The sequence below is a fragment of the Miscanthus floridulus genome, chromosome 4, assembly GCF_019320115.1.
Source record: "Miscanthus floridulus cultivar M001 chromosome 4, ASM1932011v1, whole genome shotgun sequence".
Classification (NCBI taxonomy): domain Eukaryota; kingdom Viridiplantae; phylum Streptophyta; class Magnoliopsida; order Poales; family Poaceae; genus Miscanthus; species Miscanthus floridulus.
This window is the reverse complement of record NC_089583.1, coordinates 118,196,144-118,211,828: the sequence shown is the minus strand read 5'-3', so window position 1 is coordinate 118,211,828 and position 15,685 is coordinate 118,196,144. Positions and strand designations below refer to the sequence as shown.

The following is a 15,685-nucleotide window of genomic DNA, read 5'->3' as shown; positions in this document are numbered from 1 at the left end:
GCAACGCTGGTTGCAGCCGCCTCTCCCTCTCAATCGCATCGCATCGCATCGCGGTGTCAACGCGGCGTCTGCGTGCGTTGGCCTACGGTTCGGTTCTCTATCTCTCGCGTTCGGTTCGGGTGATCACGATTCGTCGGCGGCGTCGAGAGAATATATTTGTAGTTTTTATATGTTTTGTATACATATTATATATATATACACTATACATACACAATGCAAGTGATATTATAGATGGGTTCCTGATCGAACGGCCGGCCACCGGGATTAACAACGAAGCGACGACTTTGAGAGGGCGACGGTTACGATAATAATCAGCTGAAGAACAAGCCAGCTAGCTTGTGAACGAAGATGATGGGGGGAAGTATGTGTAGAGAGACCGGCCCGTGTGGTGTGTGTGACGATACAGGAGAGACAAAACCACCACACAAGCAGCCCGTACATGTATGCTGTTACTGCATCCATCATCATCATCTGACATGTATGCCATCTAGAAGGAATGCGTGGTAGGACCAGAGGATGTGGGATGCATGCTATGCTATGTATTGCTAATGCATGGTACAGTGTGAAGCGGTGACGGAATAAAAGCACGTACGTATTGTACAGTGCTATGCATCACGAATTATACTCTATATATATTCACGATCGAGATGCTAAATATTCCCACCGATCTATTTTATTTGGCGCAAGTTAGAATAATATGGGGGTGTTCGGCTGGTACCCTTGTCCACTGTAGTTCGACTTATTTTAGATGATTCAATAGTGTTCTGTGAGAGAATAAGCTGAAATAAGCTGAAACAATCAAGACATGTTCAGCCGAATACGCTAACGATCTCCTAGGTTACACTTTGATCGTTCATTTGCTTTATATTATATTATTTATGTTTATAAAGTTATGATCATTGGATAGTATAATTCCTTATAAATCTAATCATATAATAAAAGCCAGAAGCATATATATATTATATAAATAAAGAGAGAGAGAGAGACGAGGAATCAAGGAGAGGAATGAGAAGGGGATCGGAGCTACCGACCGGTGCGTGGCAGCGTGGGGAGGCCAGGCTGTGCGCGGCTGGCGGCGACAGGGCCCCGACCACCGCACCCCCCGCGCGCCACGCTTTTCCCGGAGGCCGGAGGGACAGCAACACAACAAGCAGCCGCAACCCCCAAGTGCGCGCCCCTGCCTCTGCCTGCCTGCGCTTGTGCTGCAGGCGGCCCCCACCCCAGGGTGCCTCAATGCAAAGATATACTCCGTATTTATATATAAATATACATATGATATGTTGGGCAGGTAAAAAGTGTGGTGGTTTTTGAAAAGGCATGCTAGAGGCTAGACGACGACGACGACTACTTTAACACAACAAACATCACCCTTGTCGTTTGGTTTGTTTAGTTTATAAGTCGTAATTTTTCAACTAACGTATAGTATTTTTCTCTCACACCAAATCAGCTAACCGTACTTTCAACCATGGCTTATCAGCCAAACAAACCCAAATGAACAGGGATGTCTCTGCCTTCAACATGACTTGGTCGCTCTCTCTCTCTTCTTTCTTTTCTTTTCTTTTTCACAAAAAAGAAAGATTTTTAGCATCAGTGCGGTTCGGTAAAGCAAGGACACATAGCAGCATATCGTTACGTTCTTTCTGCCTTTCTGACGATCCAGTATGTAATGTAAGCTGCCCGCGTTTCAAACGAGGCCCAAGTAGTGCGCGCGTCAACTGGCTGGATTTTGGACATGTAAATCCAATGCAATGTGAAACCTCTTTTTCCTCCGAGATTCAACGACATGGCCGGCCGGCCCCATGTATATATGTTTGAATCTTATAGGATGCTTTCATTCGTTTCAAACTTTGTGGCCGTTACTCACCTACCCAGGAAAGAAGAAGAATATCAATATATCATCCCTTTAAAATGTTAATTAATAAGGAGAAAACAAAAAAATTCGCAATGTACTCCATGGCAGTAACCTGGACGACAGTAAGGTATATATTCATTATTATTCAATTCAATCAAATTTCGCTCGCAGAGCCGCAGTCGCAGCCTTCCAAGAATTCCTCTGCTTCTGCAGTTGCCCAGCAGCACCAAGCAGTCAAGCACCGAGCAGCTATCTATATATATATTAACCCGGCGACGGCGGCGGCAAGGCGTACTACTAAGCCATTGCGGCCTCCTGCCTCGATCGTCCACCATAGGGCGCCGCGCGCGGGGCAGCAGCTGCCTCCGCTTGCTTCTTCTTCCACGCCGGTGTGCCGCCGCCGCCATGACGTGGTGGCCGTGGCCGTGGTCGTGGCAAGCGACCGCGCTCACCGCCGCGGCGTGGCTGTGCCTGCACCTAGCCGTGGCGCGGCTCATGGAGGCGCTGTGGTGGCGGCCGCGCCGGCTGGAGCGCGACTTCGCGCGCCACGGCGTCCGCGGGCCGGGCTACCGTTTCTTCTTCGGCAGCTCCATCGAGCTGGTCCGCCTCATGGTGGACGCCTCCTCCCGCCCCGCGCCGCCCCAAGCGCCGCACGACGTCCTCCCCAGGGTGCTCGCCTTCTACCACCATTGGAGGAAGCTCTACGGTAACTATATTTTATTATTGTGCTTGTTCGCCAACACCGCCGTCAATTCTTTTCGTCTGTTGCCTAATTCCATCTTCGATCAATCCAGCTCTTCTCTTACGAACTGAGATTGATCTGTCCATCGAATTTGAATTCCCAACTAGCTACTGCCTTGCCATTTTTCTTCAAAACTTTTTAATTTTCTTTGTCGTCGTTATGGTTTCTTTGTGTCTTTTTTTTTTCTCGGACAAGCCAAGAAACAAAAATCAACGGTGCAACTTTACAGGTTTACTAGTTCCAACTTCACATGAATGAAACTTAAACAAGAAAAGGAAAGCGTGCATTTGCGCGTATACATATACAAATGAGTGGATGCTCACGCGTAAACCGCAGGAAAGGAGGGGACATGCTTCCATGCTTTTGCAAATAGAAACAAGAGCACAAACTCTAAACTATGCTCGATTAGGTGACCTTCATTTCATTTCAATTTCACTTTGGTACTACTGTATCCTACGTACATTCCTATATATCCTACCGCCACTACTTGCCTCCATCACTTTTGGTACTAGTGACGACAGCAAGCTATAGCTAACAAATTCATCTGCAAATTAAAAAACCGCCTCCCAAGTCAAACCTTGGCTGTGTGTGTATGTTGTCAGCAAGTATATGATCTATCCATCTCTCCACCAGGCTGTCAATGCATGCAGGTCAATGATAATGTGAGTAGATTAACAACTGGTAATCTCAAGAGATTAGCTACATATGAGCCAGATGTATATACATATGTAGATCCATCCGTCCGGCAATCCAGAGGTAGAGCACATGCATGCCTTCAGGCTTGCTTTGTGCTTCCTTCAGTTGCTCTCTCTGTATATATGACATTGCCAGATATACAGCATCCATTTCAGTTGAGGATCCAAACCAGTTGCATGCAGTTGGTTACTCGCTGTTGAGGCGATTAGTTTATGCTAACCTTTGCGGCGGTCGATGATAATTCCCGCTGTTTTTCAACGGTCTGTGTGGAGTATAATATGGAAAGGACAACCCTAGCTAGCTAGCTAGCTATAGAGGCACGCATCTGCGTTTGATCCAAGTGATGGACGAGGAATCTTGTTTGTTAGTCAGTTAATGAATTGTGTGATTTGTCCACATGAAAACACACTCAAGTTAAGTGCTGGCTTAGCTTCGCTCCACAGCAACCCGGCCAGTAGAGCTAGAGAGATCATTGCCTTGCCTTGCCATGCATGGTATCACATGCGTTAATCCCTGCTTGATTCGACGTTGGATGATTAGTTTCATATGTCAACTTGCATTGTATGATCAAAACTTGAGATATGTGCCAACAACTCGAGCGAAGTGTGTGCTTTATTTTGTCAAAAAAATTACTAGACGACGCTTATTAGTTTATACACTTTTCCTATGTCTTTGGTTCAGGCGATGACTTGATCTTGCTTCAAGATTCGTACATCTTTGTGTCAATTCAGATCATAATGTTGTAATTGTCTTACTATAGAAAGAATTGTTTATTGTTAATTGTCTTTGCATCAATTTAGATCATAATTTTGTAATTTTCTTACAATAGAAATAATTGTTAAGATTTCTTTGTGTGAATTTAGATCCGTTAGATCTTCGTCTCATGGTTCACGGCCGTTGCCTGATTAGATGCTATTTTTCAAGCACCTGAAAAATAGCAAATCCCTTATTTATATATTCATACAGAACACATGATGAAAAACCAGCATATCGTACTGGTAAGACGTTTTTTTTTTAAAAAGATAAGAATAATTGATTCGAGTTATATAGTTTGTGTTAACTATATATATATTTTTTTGGCGCGCATGCATGCAAATTAATGTATGCAAATGTATATACGCGTGCAGGTCCAATGCATCTGATTTGGTTCGGGAGGACGCCGCGTCTGATCGTGAGCTCGCCGGAGCTGATCCGGGAGGTGCTGCTGTCGCCATCGGAGCATTTCGACCGGTACGAGGCGCACCCGCTGATCCGCCAGTTCGAGGGCCTCGGCCTCAGCAACCTCCACGGCGACGAGTGGGCGCGCCGCCGCAAGATCCTCACGCCCGCCTTCCACGTCGAGAACCTCAAGCTGCTCGCGCCCTTCGTCGCCGACACCGTGCAACGGATGCTGGAGGAGCTCGTGCTGCTACCGTCGGCGGCGGCCGCTGGCGGGTCCGGCGAGGTGGAGGTGAACGTGGAGGAGTGGTACCAGCGGCTGCCAAAGGAGGCCATCACCGTCGCCACGTTCGGCCGCAACAGCGACGAGGGCAGCGCCGTGTTCCGGCTGCAGGCCGAGCACGCCAGCTACGCCACCGAGGCGCACAGCAAGGTCTTCATCCCGGGTTACAGGTTCCTGCCGACGAGGAGGAACAGGCACGTGTGGCAGCTCGACAGGGAGATCAGGAGCCTCCTGGCCAAGCTCGTCGCTGGCCTGCAGAGCGGCGACGGCGACCACCGACACCGGGGCCGGGACCACGGGCGCGCCGGCGGCATGAGGGATTTCATGAGCTTCATGGCCCCGGCCATGACGGCGGACGAGATCATCGAGGAGTCCAAGAACTTCTTCTTCGCCGGGCTGGAGACGCTGACCAGCCTCCTCACCTGGGCCACCGTCACGCTCGCCATGCATCCGGAGTGGCAGGACCGCGCTCGCCGGGAGGTCCTCGAAGTCTGCGGCCGCCGGGGAGTCCCCACCAAGGACCACCTCCCCAGGCTCAGGACGCTCGGGATGGTCGTCAACGAGACGCTCAGGCTCTACCCGCCGGCGGTGGCCATGATCCGGAAGGCGACGCGGGACGTGAAGCTCGGCGGCTGCGTCGTGCCGGCGGGCACGGAGGTCATGATTCCCATCATGGCCGTGCACCACGACGCCGACGTGTGGGGCGCCGACGCCACGGAGTTCAACCCTGCTCGCTTCGCAGACGACGGCGGCGACCGCCGGCCGCGGCAGCAGATGGCGTTCATGCCGTTCGGCGGCGGCGTGCGGGTGTGCATCGGCCAGTACCTGGCGCTCATGGAGGCCAAGATCGCCTTGGCCTTGGTGCTGCAGCGCTGCCAGTTCCGCCTGTCGCCGGCGTACGTGCACGCGCCGAGGGTGCTCATGATACTCAACCCGCAGCACGGCGCGCCCGTTATCTTCCGCCCGTTGTGATACGTCACGCAGCCAGCCATCTCGCAGCTCCACTCAGAAATCCAAATCGATCGGATTCAATTCCTTCCTTCCTGTAAATTATTACGCCTCCACCCCCCCATTACCAATTGCAAATATATAAAGTATACCATACGTGACAGGTATCAGGTCTAGAAGGGATAGAAAAAAATGTTTCTAGATGTTATTTTTCATTCGTATTCGTATACGTATTTGGCCTTGAGAATTTGAGCTGTATAGTGTGTGTCCTGTGCCTTGAATCTCACGCAAAAGTTGTCAAGAAACTGCAAACGTTAGGCATCAAAATTCAAAATATATATACTACATGACAAGTGAACCCAATTCAAATGCCAGACACTCCCACCACAATACTTAGGCCTTGTTTGAATGCACATGTATTCATCTTAATCCACATACGTTGAAGTAGATTGAAGTGGATACATATATATCCAAACAAGGCCTTAATGGTATCAACACCACAGCATAATGCAGATTATTCCTGTTGCGAATTTTGCTGCCAGTGTATCGGCATCACGTCAACAAATTTCTGATAGGAATGCTAAGTGTTCTCACGGAGAATGCAATTTGTGGTCCAAACTTTTTCCACATATGAAAGACAAGCTCTATACAGGGCATCATATTACACAGGAAGGATGTCTTCAAAATATTGAGGGGAGAAAGGGGTTGACTTTTCCTCAACATCAACATCAAGGATATGTTTGAATTTCCTGAGGGGTTTATACTGACAACCGCACAAGCTTCTCGATCTCTTTGATAATTAGATCTCTCTCCTCATCAAGTTGTTCATCTTCACCTGCCAAATGGGACACATTATTAGCGCTCCAATGTGCATCTCTCAGAAATCTTAACATTGAGTTCCAGTTATGATATTTGGTTACTCTATTACTAGCATCACAATTGCTTGGTCACAGAATATGGCTAGGGTTAAGATGGAAGTCGCAATACATTACCTTTGCTTGTGGGGAGATTGTGGAGTAGCTTCAACAGTTCTCTGTGATTGTCAACCAAAACCTGAATAATCTCACGAGGCTTGTTTGGATTGGCAACAAATACCTGCATCCATGTTGTGAAAATGAACCTCCAAAAAATGGTAACAGCATAGCGCTCACATTAAGTAATGATTAATTAACAACAAACAGCTAATCCAACTTAAAATTTCAAAACCCAAGCAAGGCTCGATCGAGTGTGAAGCCACCGCAAGGGTAAACGTATGAAACTTTCAAGTGTGAAACTTATTACCTTAAAAATGTGGAAGGAACATATCCTGATATTTTTGCTTGAATCCTACAAAAGACACCAGTTAGTACTTAGTAGAGGCATTAAAAAAGGATGTGTATAGGCATGAAAAGATGGCACTAGTTATGAAGATGAAAACAAACTATCTATGACTAACCTGTGCTGTTTTCATCACTTAGTTGTCTTAAAGGGAGAAGATTTGTAGCACTGGCTTCTTGCAAGTGTGTATATTTGAACTACTTTTGTATTAGAAACTAAGAAAAGTAGAAACAGCTCGAATACTCACTGTTAGAGACAAGATGACTGGCACCCAAGCAGTACATAAATAGCTCGGAGAAATAAAATGATAGTGTTCAACATGAATAATGGTGCTATGTATTTTAGCTATAAACAGAAAGCCATCTAGATCTGGATGGCTGGATCTCTGGTAGTCACTAAAGAACAATTGCAAGAGTATAGTTTTGTACGTATATATCAGCCTCTCAGGATGACCTTTGCTTGGCAAGATATCCAAAAGCCAGTAAAAGATAGCAGGATCTCTCATGTATTGTGATAATAACAACCACCATTATTTTCACTAGATAATGGCAGTATGGCACTAGAATGTCATAACTACTTGGATGAAAAATCAAGAAACAAAGGAAGTGAGAAGGGTGATCAATATAATTGCTGATTCATTTAAATATAAACAGGGAATTTATAACTAATACTCTAATACCTTCAGAAGACCCATCATAATGTTTAAGTAACGAACTTCCAAAATGTAACGCTTCATTATTTGAGCATTTGGGGCCTCCAACAGAAACTCTGAAAGAAACTGGCATGCAGCAAAGTGCTTTTAAGCATCATATTTTTGTACCCTACAAGAAATTGCAATTTAAATAGTCTAACCTTCACCGATTGTCTTCGTGTCACGTAATTAGTTGAAGATAAAAGTTTTGTGTAGAGTCCAAAAAACTGCACATGTTTACAATGGATCAGTGCTTCAAAATTTTAGCAACACAAAAGAAAAATTATTCATTAAGGTGCTGTTTGGTTCCGCATTTTTTGCCCGTCAACGATTCACGGAGTAAATGGGTTATGTTGCTTGGTGTTTCGATGGACCCATCTGTAATCAATTGCAGCGTTAACGGATGCAGTCCAGTAGAAATCTATTACCCCTCCGCTCCCAACGGGATCTCGTCCCGGAGTCGCAAAAAATCAACACCGCCGCCGCCGTCCTCGGCTCCTCGTGCCTGCGTGCTCCGTCCCAACCTCCTCCGCGTCCCTGCCAGGCTGCCACACCCCGCGGCGACTCCGGCAGCGGCGCCGGCAACTCCCACTGCCGAGGCAACCCCTCTCCCACGGCGGCGCCGTCGAAGCCCAAGACCCCGCAGCAACACCCACTGCTGAGGCACTAGAGGCTGTGCCCTCTGCGCCCGTGAAGATGCTCGTCGCGGCACCGGCTCCGGCCTCCGGCCCCGGCCGTGAACGCCAAGACAACCCAGGCCCTCGCGGCCTCGCCAGTCAAGAAGCAGCAGCAACCCTCTTCCCCGAAGGACAACAAGAAGAAGAACAGGTAGCGCTCCCACCGCGAACCAAACATATAGCGTTTACGGTTCCCTGTAACAGCTAGCGCCGCCAACTGATTGCGTTAGCGTTCCCATTCCCACTGCTGAAACCAAACAGCACCTAAAAGCCTAATCAACATATGCAAAAAGGTGGCATGTAGGAAGATACAAAATACAAGGAACAGGCTGGAGGAAAACTACTGGTCCTCTTATTTATTTGGAATAAACATTAAAATTATGGATTTCATTCATTCCACAGAAAGGTATCATTCGGCTGACCTGTTCATAATGTGAGCTCAGAAACTCAGATACTCGATCTTCATGTTTGGTTAGCAAATCCTGCAAATATCTTGTCAACAGCAAACATCAATCCTGAAGAAGCAAACATAAAGCCATTTTTTATTTAAAAAAAAACAAATTGACAAGATTAGATTTACCTTGAAGGTGTTCAGAGCATCAGAAGCAATATCGAAGTTTGGCAATTCAACATACTGGAAAAACAACTCGAAGCTACTTGACTCCAATATATATCTGAAAGAGCACTACAAAATAAAATTTATGAAAAATTAATCATTTGCAAAATTAAATTAAAGCATCTATTTGTCTGTTTGCTTTAGTTTTATTGCAAAATCTAACATCTGCATACTGCAGAGTACATTTGCATGTCTGCTTGTTTTGGTGATTGTATTATGTACTATATCTGTCCATGCATGCAACTACAGAGGGCCAGAGGTTCTAAAAAACAGACATGTCAGGCGAAGGCATATATGCTTGAAACTGTATGCTATTGCAGAGCCACTAAGAAATAGAAAATATAGTTGAACAAATATTTCCAAGCCTTACTTTGCAAGTGTAGGATATTTTATGCATTCTCGCAACATGTTCCCACAATTCAATGCAACTTCCAAGTTCTTGTAGCTGGTAGAATATAGTTAAATCACTCAGGCACAAGAGTATTACAATGGCATATACTACAGGAGCAGTTCATAAACAAACACACAAAATAATGCAAGTAGAAGTGGTAAAACTATCGCATATACTACAGGTGCATTTCATAAACAAACACACAAAATAATACAACTATGCAAATATAAGTGGTAAAAATAAATAGCTACAGGAAACAATCAGTCATCTATATATTTCTGCAATTGCATTCCCAATTTCCCACCAAGAAACGAATCAGCATGCTCCTATTGGCTGTGTTCCAATTCATAACTTGAGAAATAGGCCTTACCAAACAACAAGGAAATCCAAAAGATCAAAATGATTTTCAATATACTGGACGCAACAATAGCCTTCATCAACCTTCTGTCTCAACAAAATACACCAGCAGTGGACAAGATCCTTTCTAGCCTGCAAGATAGAACCAATAAGGCTAATACTAATAACACAGTGAAAAAAGGTTATCACATTCAATTTGTGAATATAACATACCTCCCAACCCAAGGAAGGAAGATTCTGAACAAAGAGGGAAAGAACACCCTCCTTGCAAATCTCAAGGGCTATCTGCAGAACCTGCTCTTGATTTGATTCTACTTCTCCATCACCAGCAAGCGTATGCCTCAACGTAAGTATGTTTTTCTCAGCATCCTCGAGAGCCTAACAGGAGCATACACAAATTCATGAGCAACATGATTTTTGTACCATTGTGTTCACTGTTCAGTGCACAAGAATTCTATACGGGGGCAACACATCAATCAGGCTAAAATAATTCCTCTTATTCATACCAACCAGTATGGTTTCATAAAATGCAGAACAATACAGGATTGTTTGGCCTGGGCTTATGAGTACATCTATCAATGCCAACATTCCAAAAAAGAGCTTATTATTCTGAAATTAGACTTTACAAAAGCTTTTGATACAATTGAGCACAATACAATCTTGCTGATGATGAAGCACTTGGGATTTTCTGAAGTTTGGATTGAGAGGATTCTTGCTTCTGGCTCTTCTTCAGTCCTTCTGAATGGTGTGCCAGGCAACCACTTCCTTTGTCGCCGTGGGGTTAGACAAGGTGACCCCCTGTCACCACTCCTTTTTGTGCTTGCTGCGGATCTCCTTCAATGCATTGTCAACAAAGCTTATCAGCAGGGTCTGTTTGAGTTGCCCATTCCATCATTTGAGCTGGACCAGTTCCCCATTGTTCAATACGCAGATGACACTATCTTAGTTATGAGAGCTTCTCAAAGAGAGTTATTCACCTTAAAAGGCCTATTGGAATCCTTTTCACAATCTACAGGGCTAAGAGTCAATTACAAGAAGTCTTGCCTAGTCCTTTTAAACCTTACACTGGAAAAAGCCCAACTCCTTGCTGGTGTCTTTGGCTGCAAATTGGAATCTCTGCCTTTCACTTACCTTGGGCTGCCTTTGGGTACTACAAAACCTCGGGTTGAGCATTATGGTCCCTTTATGAGTAAAATTGAGAGGAAGCTCACTGCAACATCTAACTTCCTGACTCATGCAGGAAGACTCCAGCTTGTCAACTCGGTACTCTCTTCCTTACCCACTTATACTATGTGTACTTTGGAAGTCCCTGTTGCAGTCATTGAGTACATTGATAGAGCAAGACGCCACTGTATCTGGAGAGGATCTGATTCTAATGCCAAGATGAAACCACTGGTGGCTTGGAAAAAATGTTCGAAGCCAAAAAGAAAAGGTGGGCTAGGAATTATCAATCTTAGAAGTCAAAATAAGTCCCTTCTTTTGAAGCATCTCGACAAATTCTACAATAAGAAGGATATCCCATGGGTGAAACTTATTTGGAATGCCCATTACCCACATGGTCAGGTCCCTCATGCTTCAACTGATAGGGGCTCCTTTTGGTGGAAAGATGTCCTAAAATTATGTGACATGTTCCGAGGTATTGCTAAGTGCAATATTGGGGATGGCTCTACAGTGCTTTTCTGGTCTGATCTTTGGAATGGCAACATTCTGGAATCCAAATTTCCAAGGCTTTACTCCTTTGCCAGAAACAAGAACATCTATGTCGCAAAGTTTTTGTCAAATAACACGCTTGAGTCTCAATTTCATCTACCCTTATCAGAGCAGGCTTTTCAAGAATTTCAAAGTCTTCAAGGCCTCATTCAAGCTTTACAGGTTGATCAAAATTCAAGCGATTCTTGGGAATACATTTGGGGAAGCAAGAATTACTCCTCGAAGTGCTACAACTTTCCCTACAAGAACATACAACCTCCAGCTCCTTTTCTCTGGATTTGGAACTCCAAATGCTGTAACAAACTCCGAGTCTTTTCATGGCTTCTCCTGATGGATAGACTGAATACAAGAAACATTCTTAGAAGGAAAAAGCAAAGGCTTCAAGGAAATAACTATAATTGTGTCCTCTGCAGCAGCAACATTGAGGAATATGCGTTTCATTTGTTCTTCAGTTGCCCTTTTAGCCAAGCCTGTTGGCAATCTCTTGGCATAAGTTGGGACTTCACAAAAGAATTCTTCCAAATGATGCAGCACGCTAAGCTTCAATATCAGAACCCCTTCTTCATGGAGACTTTCATCATTGCCGCTTGGCAAATTTGGAAGCAAAGAAATAATTTTATTTTCGATAGAGGTCGCCCGTCCTTTGGTTCTTGGAAAAGCTCCTTCTGTGAAGAAGCTAGACTGCAGGCCCATAGATTCAGTGATGAAAAGTGCCGTCTCTTTCTTTCTTGTATAGCTGCCCTAGATTAGTCCTGCAGCCCACCTCGGGCTGGCCTCTCTGTTGTTCTTCTGCTGTTCCTTTGAAGCCCCTTTGTACAGTGTTGTTCTTGTTTCCTTTGGTTTCATAAAAGAAAAAAAATCTTACAGTGGGGGCCTCCCCTGCTGTATTTTCCGTTCAAAAAAAAAACACATCAATCAGAGAACAACTAAAACTGTAAATTAAATAAGTAAACAGGCGTTCGCTTAAAGTAGGGTCAACATACATCTCCGTTTCTATGAGAACAGTGTTAAAAAGAACGAGAACAGAAGTGCAGATTTATAGTTGATCTGGCTCTTGTAGTTGTTGTATGTCAAAGCTCAATACTATGTTGCAAACAGATCCCAACTGCTAACTTATACATTTGATGAACAAGTAAGACAAAGTGTCCTCTCACTGTCATTATTACTAACTTGATAACTACATCAAACAAATGAGTGAAATCTACTCAATCAATGTACACTTGTTGACTTGTATACTTCTCACGAAAAAGGTATGTTTGTATACCTATAGAACAAATCTCCATGACACAACAGGTAGAAACAAACTTTCAGATCCAGTTAATTTTTTTTATGTAATTCACCTCAACATAAATACCTTTACCGCCACTAACATGGCGGCAAAAATGTGCAATCCAGTGACAATTGCAACCTCACAGGCCCCATTATGATCCACTAGTCAGTGGTTTTCTTAAGCTTAGAGCGAGAGGCTAAAGAGACAGACGAACCACCCAAAACCATCCCTGACAATTAACAAATTATCAGGCATTTCCCCGACCAATACCAGCACAGTCTCTACTTCTAGTTGCCAAGCAACATTCGTCAACTACCAGAGAACTGAAGTACTGTCAGTCTGTCACCGACATCAGGGAGTCTACAAAAAAACGCGACGGATCCAGCGGACTCCGCACAAGTCCACAAAGAAAGCGACTTAATCTCGTTGACAGCACCCAAGATGACCCGGTTGGGGGTGGAGGAGACGCTTGCGGCGAGCCTGCACGCGCGGATCGGGCGGGCCATGGAGCGGATGAGAATGCGGGAGCAAGATGCTGGAGGGCCGTGCATATACCTTGGCGCCGGTCTTGGTGTCGAGGGCAACGAGGGAGTCCTTGATGGAGCGCGCGATCTCCTGCGGCGACGGGCGCTGCCGCGTCGCGGCCCGGAAGAAGAAGGACATCTCGCCGCTGGCCGGCGGAAATCCAGATGGAATCAGGGGGCGAAGCTCTTTCAGTCAGTCAGTCTCGTCGGCTTGTGGCCTAACGAAGACGGCTACGGGTTCCCGTCTCTAATCGGTGGTCGCGCAAACTGCGTGGTATCTGTTTGTTCACTCGTGTTGAAGGCGTACTCCGTCCCATATTATCTGTCGTTTCCAGTTTTCGTGCCACAAGTTTGACTCGATTTGTAGAAAATATGTACAACATTTGTATCTCCAAATAAATTTATTAAAAAACTAGATTCAAAGATCTTTCCAATGATACTAATTATGTACCATAAATATTAATATTTTGTAATATATATTTTATCAAAGTTATTTCTCGAGAAACGAAAGCAACATATATTTTTGGACGGAGGGTGTACACGCTAACTAGAGACACTTTTTTTTGCAAAAAGACAAATGAGTGAAGTGCACTACGGTTGTTTTTTTGTCCGTAGACTCTAAAAATGAAAATGCAGGTACTTAAAATTTCTAACCATTTGTAAATAAATAAAGTGGTTTACATTTTAGGTCCAATTATGAATTTAGATTCTCACATGGAGTGAACCACCCGGGACCTAAATCCTCGCTCCAAGAGTTTATGGGCAAAACAAGAATCTTGAATAGGTTTAGAGCCAGTTTGGAACACAATAGCTTCATAAAAATAGTACATGAATGAATTCAATTTTATAGGAAAATATAGGGTTCAGAAAATACCCATGTTGTACACGAGTCAATTCAATTTAATAGGAAAATGGAATAAAAAATTATAGGGTTCAAAAACAATAATTGCGTTTCAAACAGGCCTTTAAGGACTCACAATGTGTTTCACTCTCTTTTTGCCCATGTGACCAAGAGCAACATTTACAACAAGACGGACAATATCATTATTATGGATTCAATACAAAAGAAAATACCGGCTGGAGACCAAGTATGTACATAAATTTCATCGTTGTTGTTTTTATCATTGTTTGCTCATGTTTTGAGAGCATATTATTGTTGTTGGAAGAGTTTTGTTAGTTAGTCGACTCTAAACCTTCTTATTAATATAATTGGTACATCTTATACTTAGTTTGTTTAAAAAGGCAATATATACATCAATACTCCATATATCCTAAAATATAAGATATCCAAATAATTTTATAACCAAATAAGAAGTTTGGCAAAAGACTAATCTACTCGTCACTAGTTAGTTAGTTTAGTTGTTAACTTGCTTGATTTTCTAGTAAGCTATAATTTAAAAATGCATGTAATTATTTTGGGCTACAATTGCATGAGTCATTTTTAGCAAGATGATGTTTAAAAAGGCAGGCATGAATATGTGCATGGATGAGCTTTAGAAGACATGCACATATGGATGGGGTTAAGCAATGTAGAATGCCTTATAATACGGGACAATTTCATAACTCCGTTTGATTTAAAACATTTAATGAAACATTATGGTCAAAGTTTAAAAACCGAATGTATGTGTATTTGAAAACAACTCTTAGTTATAACATGAGGGGGTTATTTGAGATGTGATCTCGCTATTACATACGTTCGTGAACGCATAAACACATCTGACTTTTTTTTTACCATTGAACTATACCCGAAGTCTGATTTTTGGCCATGTAGAAATAAAATTTCGAATAATACTTTTGAGCATCAAGCTGTGAAAACTAGACAAAATTATCCCTTTAATTAGCTAGTTTTGCTTCTCTATATATGTTATATAGAAACAATAAAATAGTTTAATATCTAAAAAATCACAACTAAATCATTAAATAGAAAAAATCAGAACTAATTCCAAAAGATTCTTCTAAAGATATATTCTATACTCCATCACTACTAAAAACGATTTGTAGCAATGCCATTTTTTTAGGGACGACAAATGAGCCATCCCTACAAAGGGTTACTGGTGTTATCAGTCACACCTACAAATGATCCGATTTATAGGGGCGACTCTATATCCAGCCGCCCCTATAAATCAGATTTATAGGGTGGCTCAATATTGAGTCTTGAGCCGCCCATACAAACAGACGCTGAATATTAAAAACTAAGCACTGAAATTTGAATTTTTACAAACGACTTCGGATAGAGAAATGACCAAAATAAAAGTTGTATATCTCAAAAAATTATAGAACTTTGTTGTTTACAACTTTTTCATTTGAAATCATTTACTACTTCAAAATACTATTTGAAATTTAATTTTGAAATTGTTGAAAAACCCTGATTTCTCTTTTTAATCTCTAGCTAAAACTTGTAACTAGTCTTTCTCCCTTATACTAACTTCAAATTTGATGATTTTTTTTCAAAA

General features: G+C 43.3%; 2 protein-coding genes across 2 annotated transcripts; one reads left to right on the top strand and one right to left on the bottom strand.

The window, feature by feature from the left end:
• Positions 1–2,257: 2,257 nt before the first annotated feature.
• On the top strand, positions 2,258–5,736 carry LOC136552842 (cytochrome P450 734A5-like). The gene is made up of 2 exons (XM_066544415.1): positions 2,258–2,558; positions 4,418–5,736. Exons 1-2 carry the CDS (start codon positions 2,258–2,260, stop codon positions 5,701–5,703), a joined length of 1,587 nt encoding a protein of 528 aa, XP_066400512.1. The 3' UTR covers positions 5,704–5,736.
• A 426-nt stretch (positions 5,737–6,162) lies between these two features.
• Positions 6,163–13,507, bottom strand: LOC136550501 (uncharacterized). The gene is made up of 11 exons (XM_066542097.1): positions 13,264–13,507; positions 9,942–10,106; positions 9,742–9,860; positions 9,351–9,425; positions 8,945–9,038; positions 8,787–8,846; positions 7,849–7,914; positions 7,676–7,774; positions 6,961–7,005; positions 6,672–6,774; positions 6,163–6,514 (listed from the first exon to the last, which is right to left on the bottom strand). The coding sequence occupies exons 1-11, from the start codon at positions 13,369–13,371 to the stop codon at positions 6,438–6,440; spliced, it is 1,011 nt and encodes a 336-aa protein (XP_066398194.1). The 5' UTR covers positions 13,372–13,507; the 3' UTR covers positions 6,163–6,437.
• Between the last annotated feature and the right edge of the window lie 2,178 nt (positions 13,508–15,685).

What these genes read in the sequence shown, in the direction of transcription:
- LOC136552842 (XM_066544415.1), top strand. Translation starts at nt 2,258, where the DNA reads ATGACGTGGTGGCCGTGGCCGTGGTCGTGGCAAGCGACCGCGCTCACC. An exon ending in CCATTGGAGGAAGCTCTACG is followed by an intron (nt 2,559 to 4,417) that starts GTAACTATATTT and finishes ATACGCGTGCAG; the next exon opens with GTCCAATGCATCTGATTTGG.
- LOC136550501 (XM_066542097.1), bottom strand. Translation starts at nt 13,371, where the DNA reads ATGTCCTTCTTCTTCCGGGCCGCGACGCGGCAGCGCCCGTCGCCGCAG. An exon ending in TTGGATTTCCTTGTTGTTTG is followed by an intron (nt 9,426 to 9,741) that starts GTAAGGCCTATT and finishes ATATTCTACCAG; the next exon opens with CTACAAGAACTTGGAAGTTG. An exon ending in TGAGCTCACATTATGAACAG is followed by an intron (nt 7,915 to 8,786) that starts GTCAGCCGAATG and finishes AAACATGTGCAG; the next exon opens with TTTTTTGGACTCTACACAAA.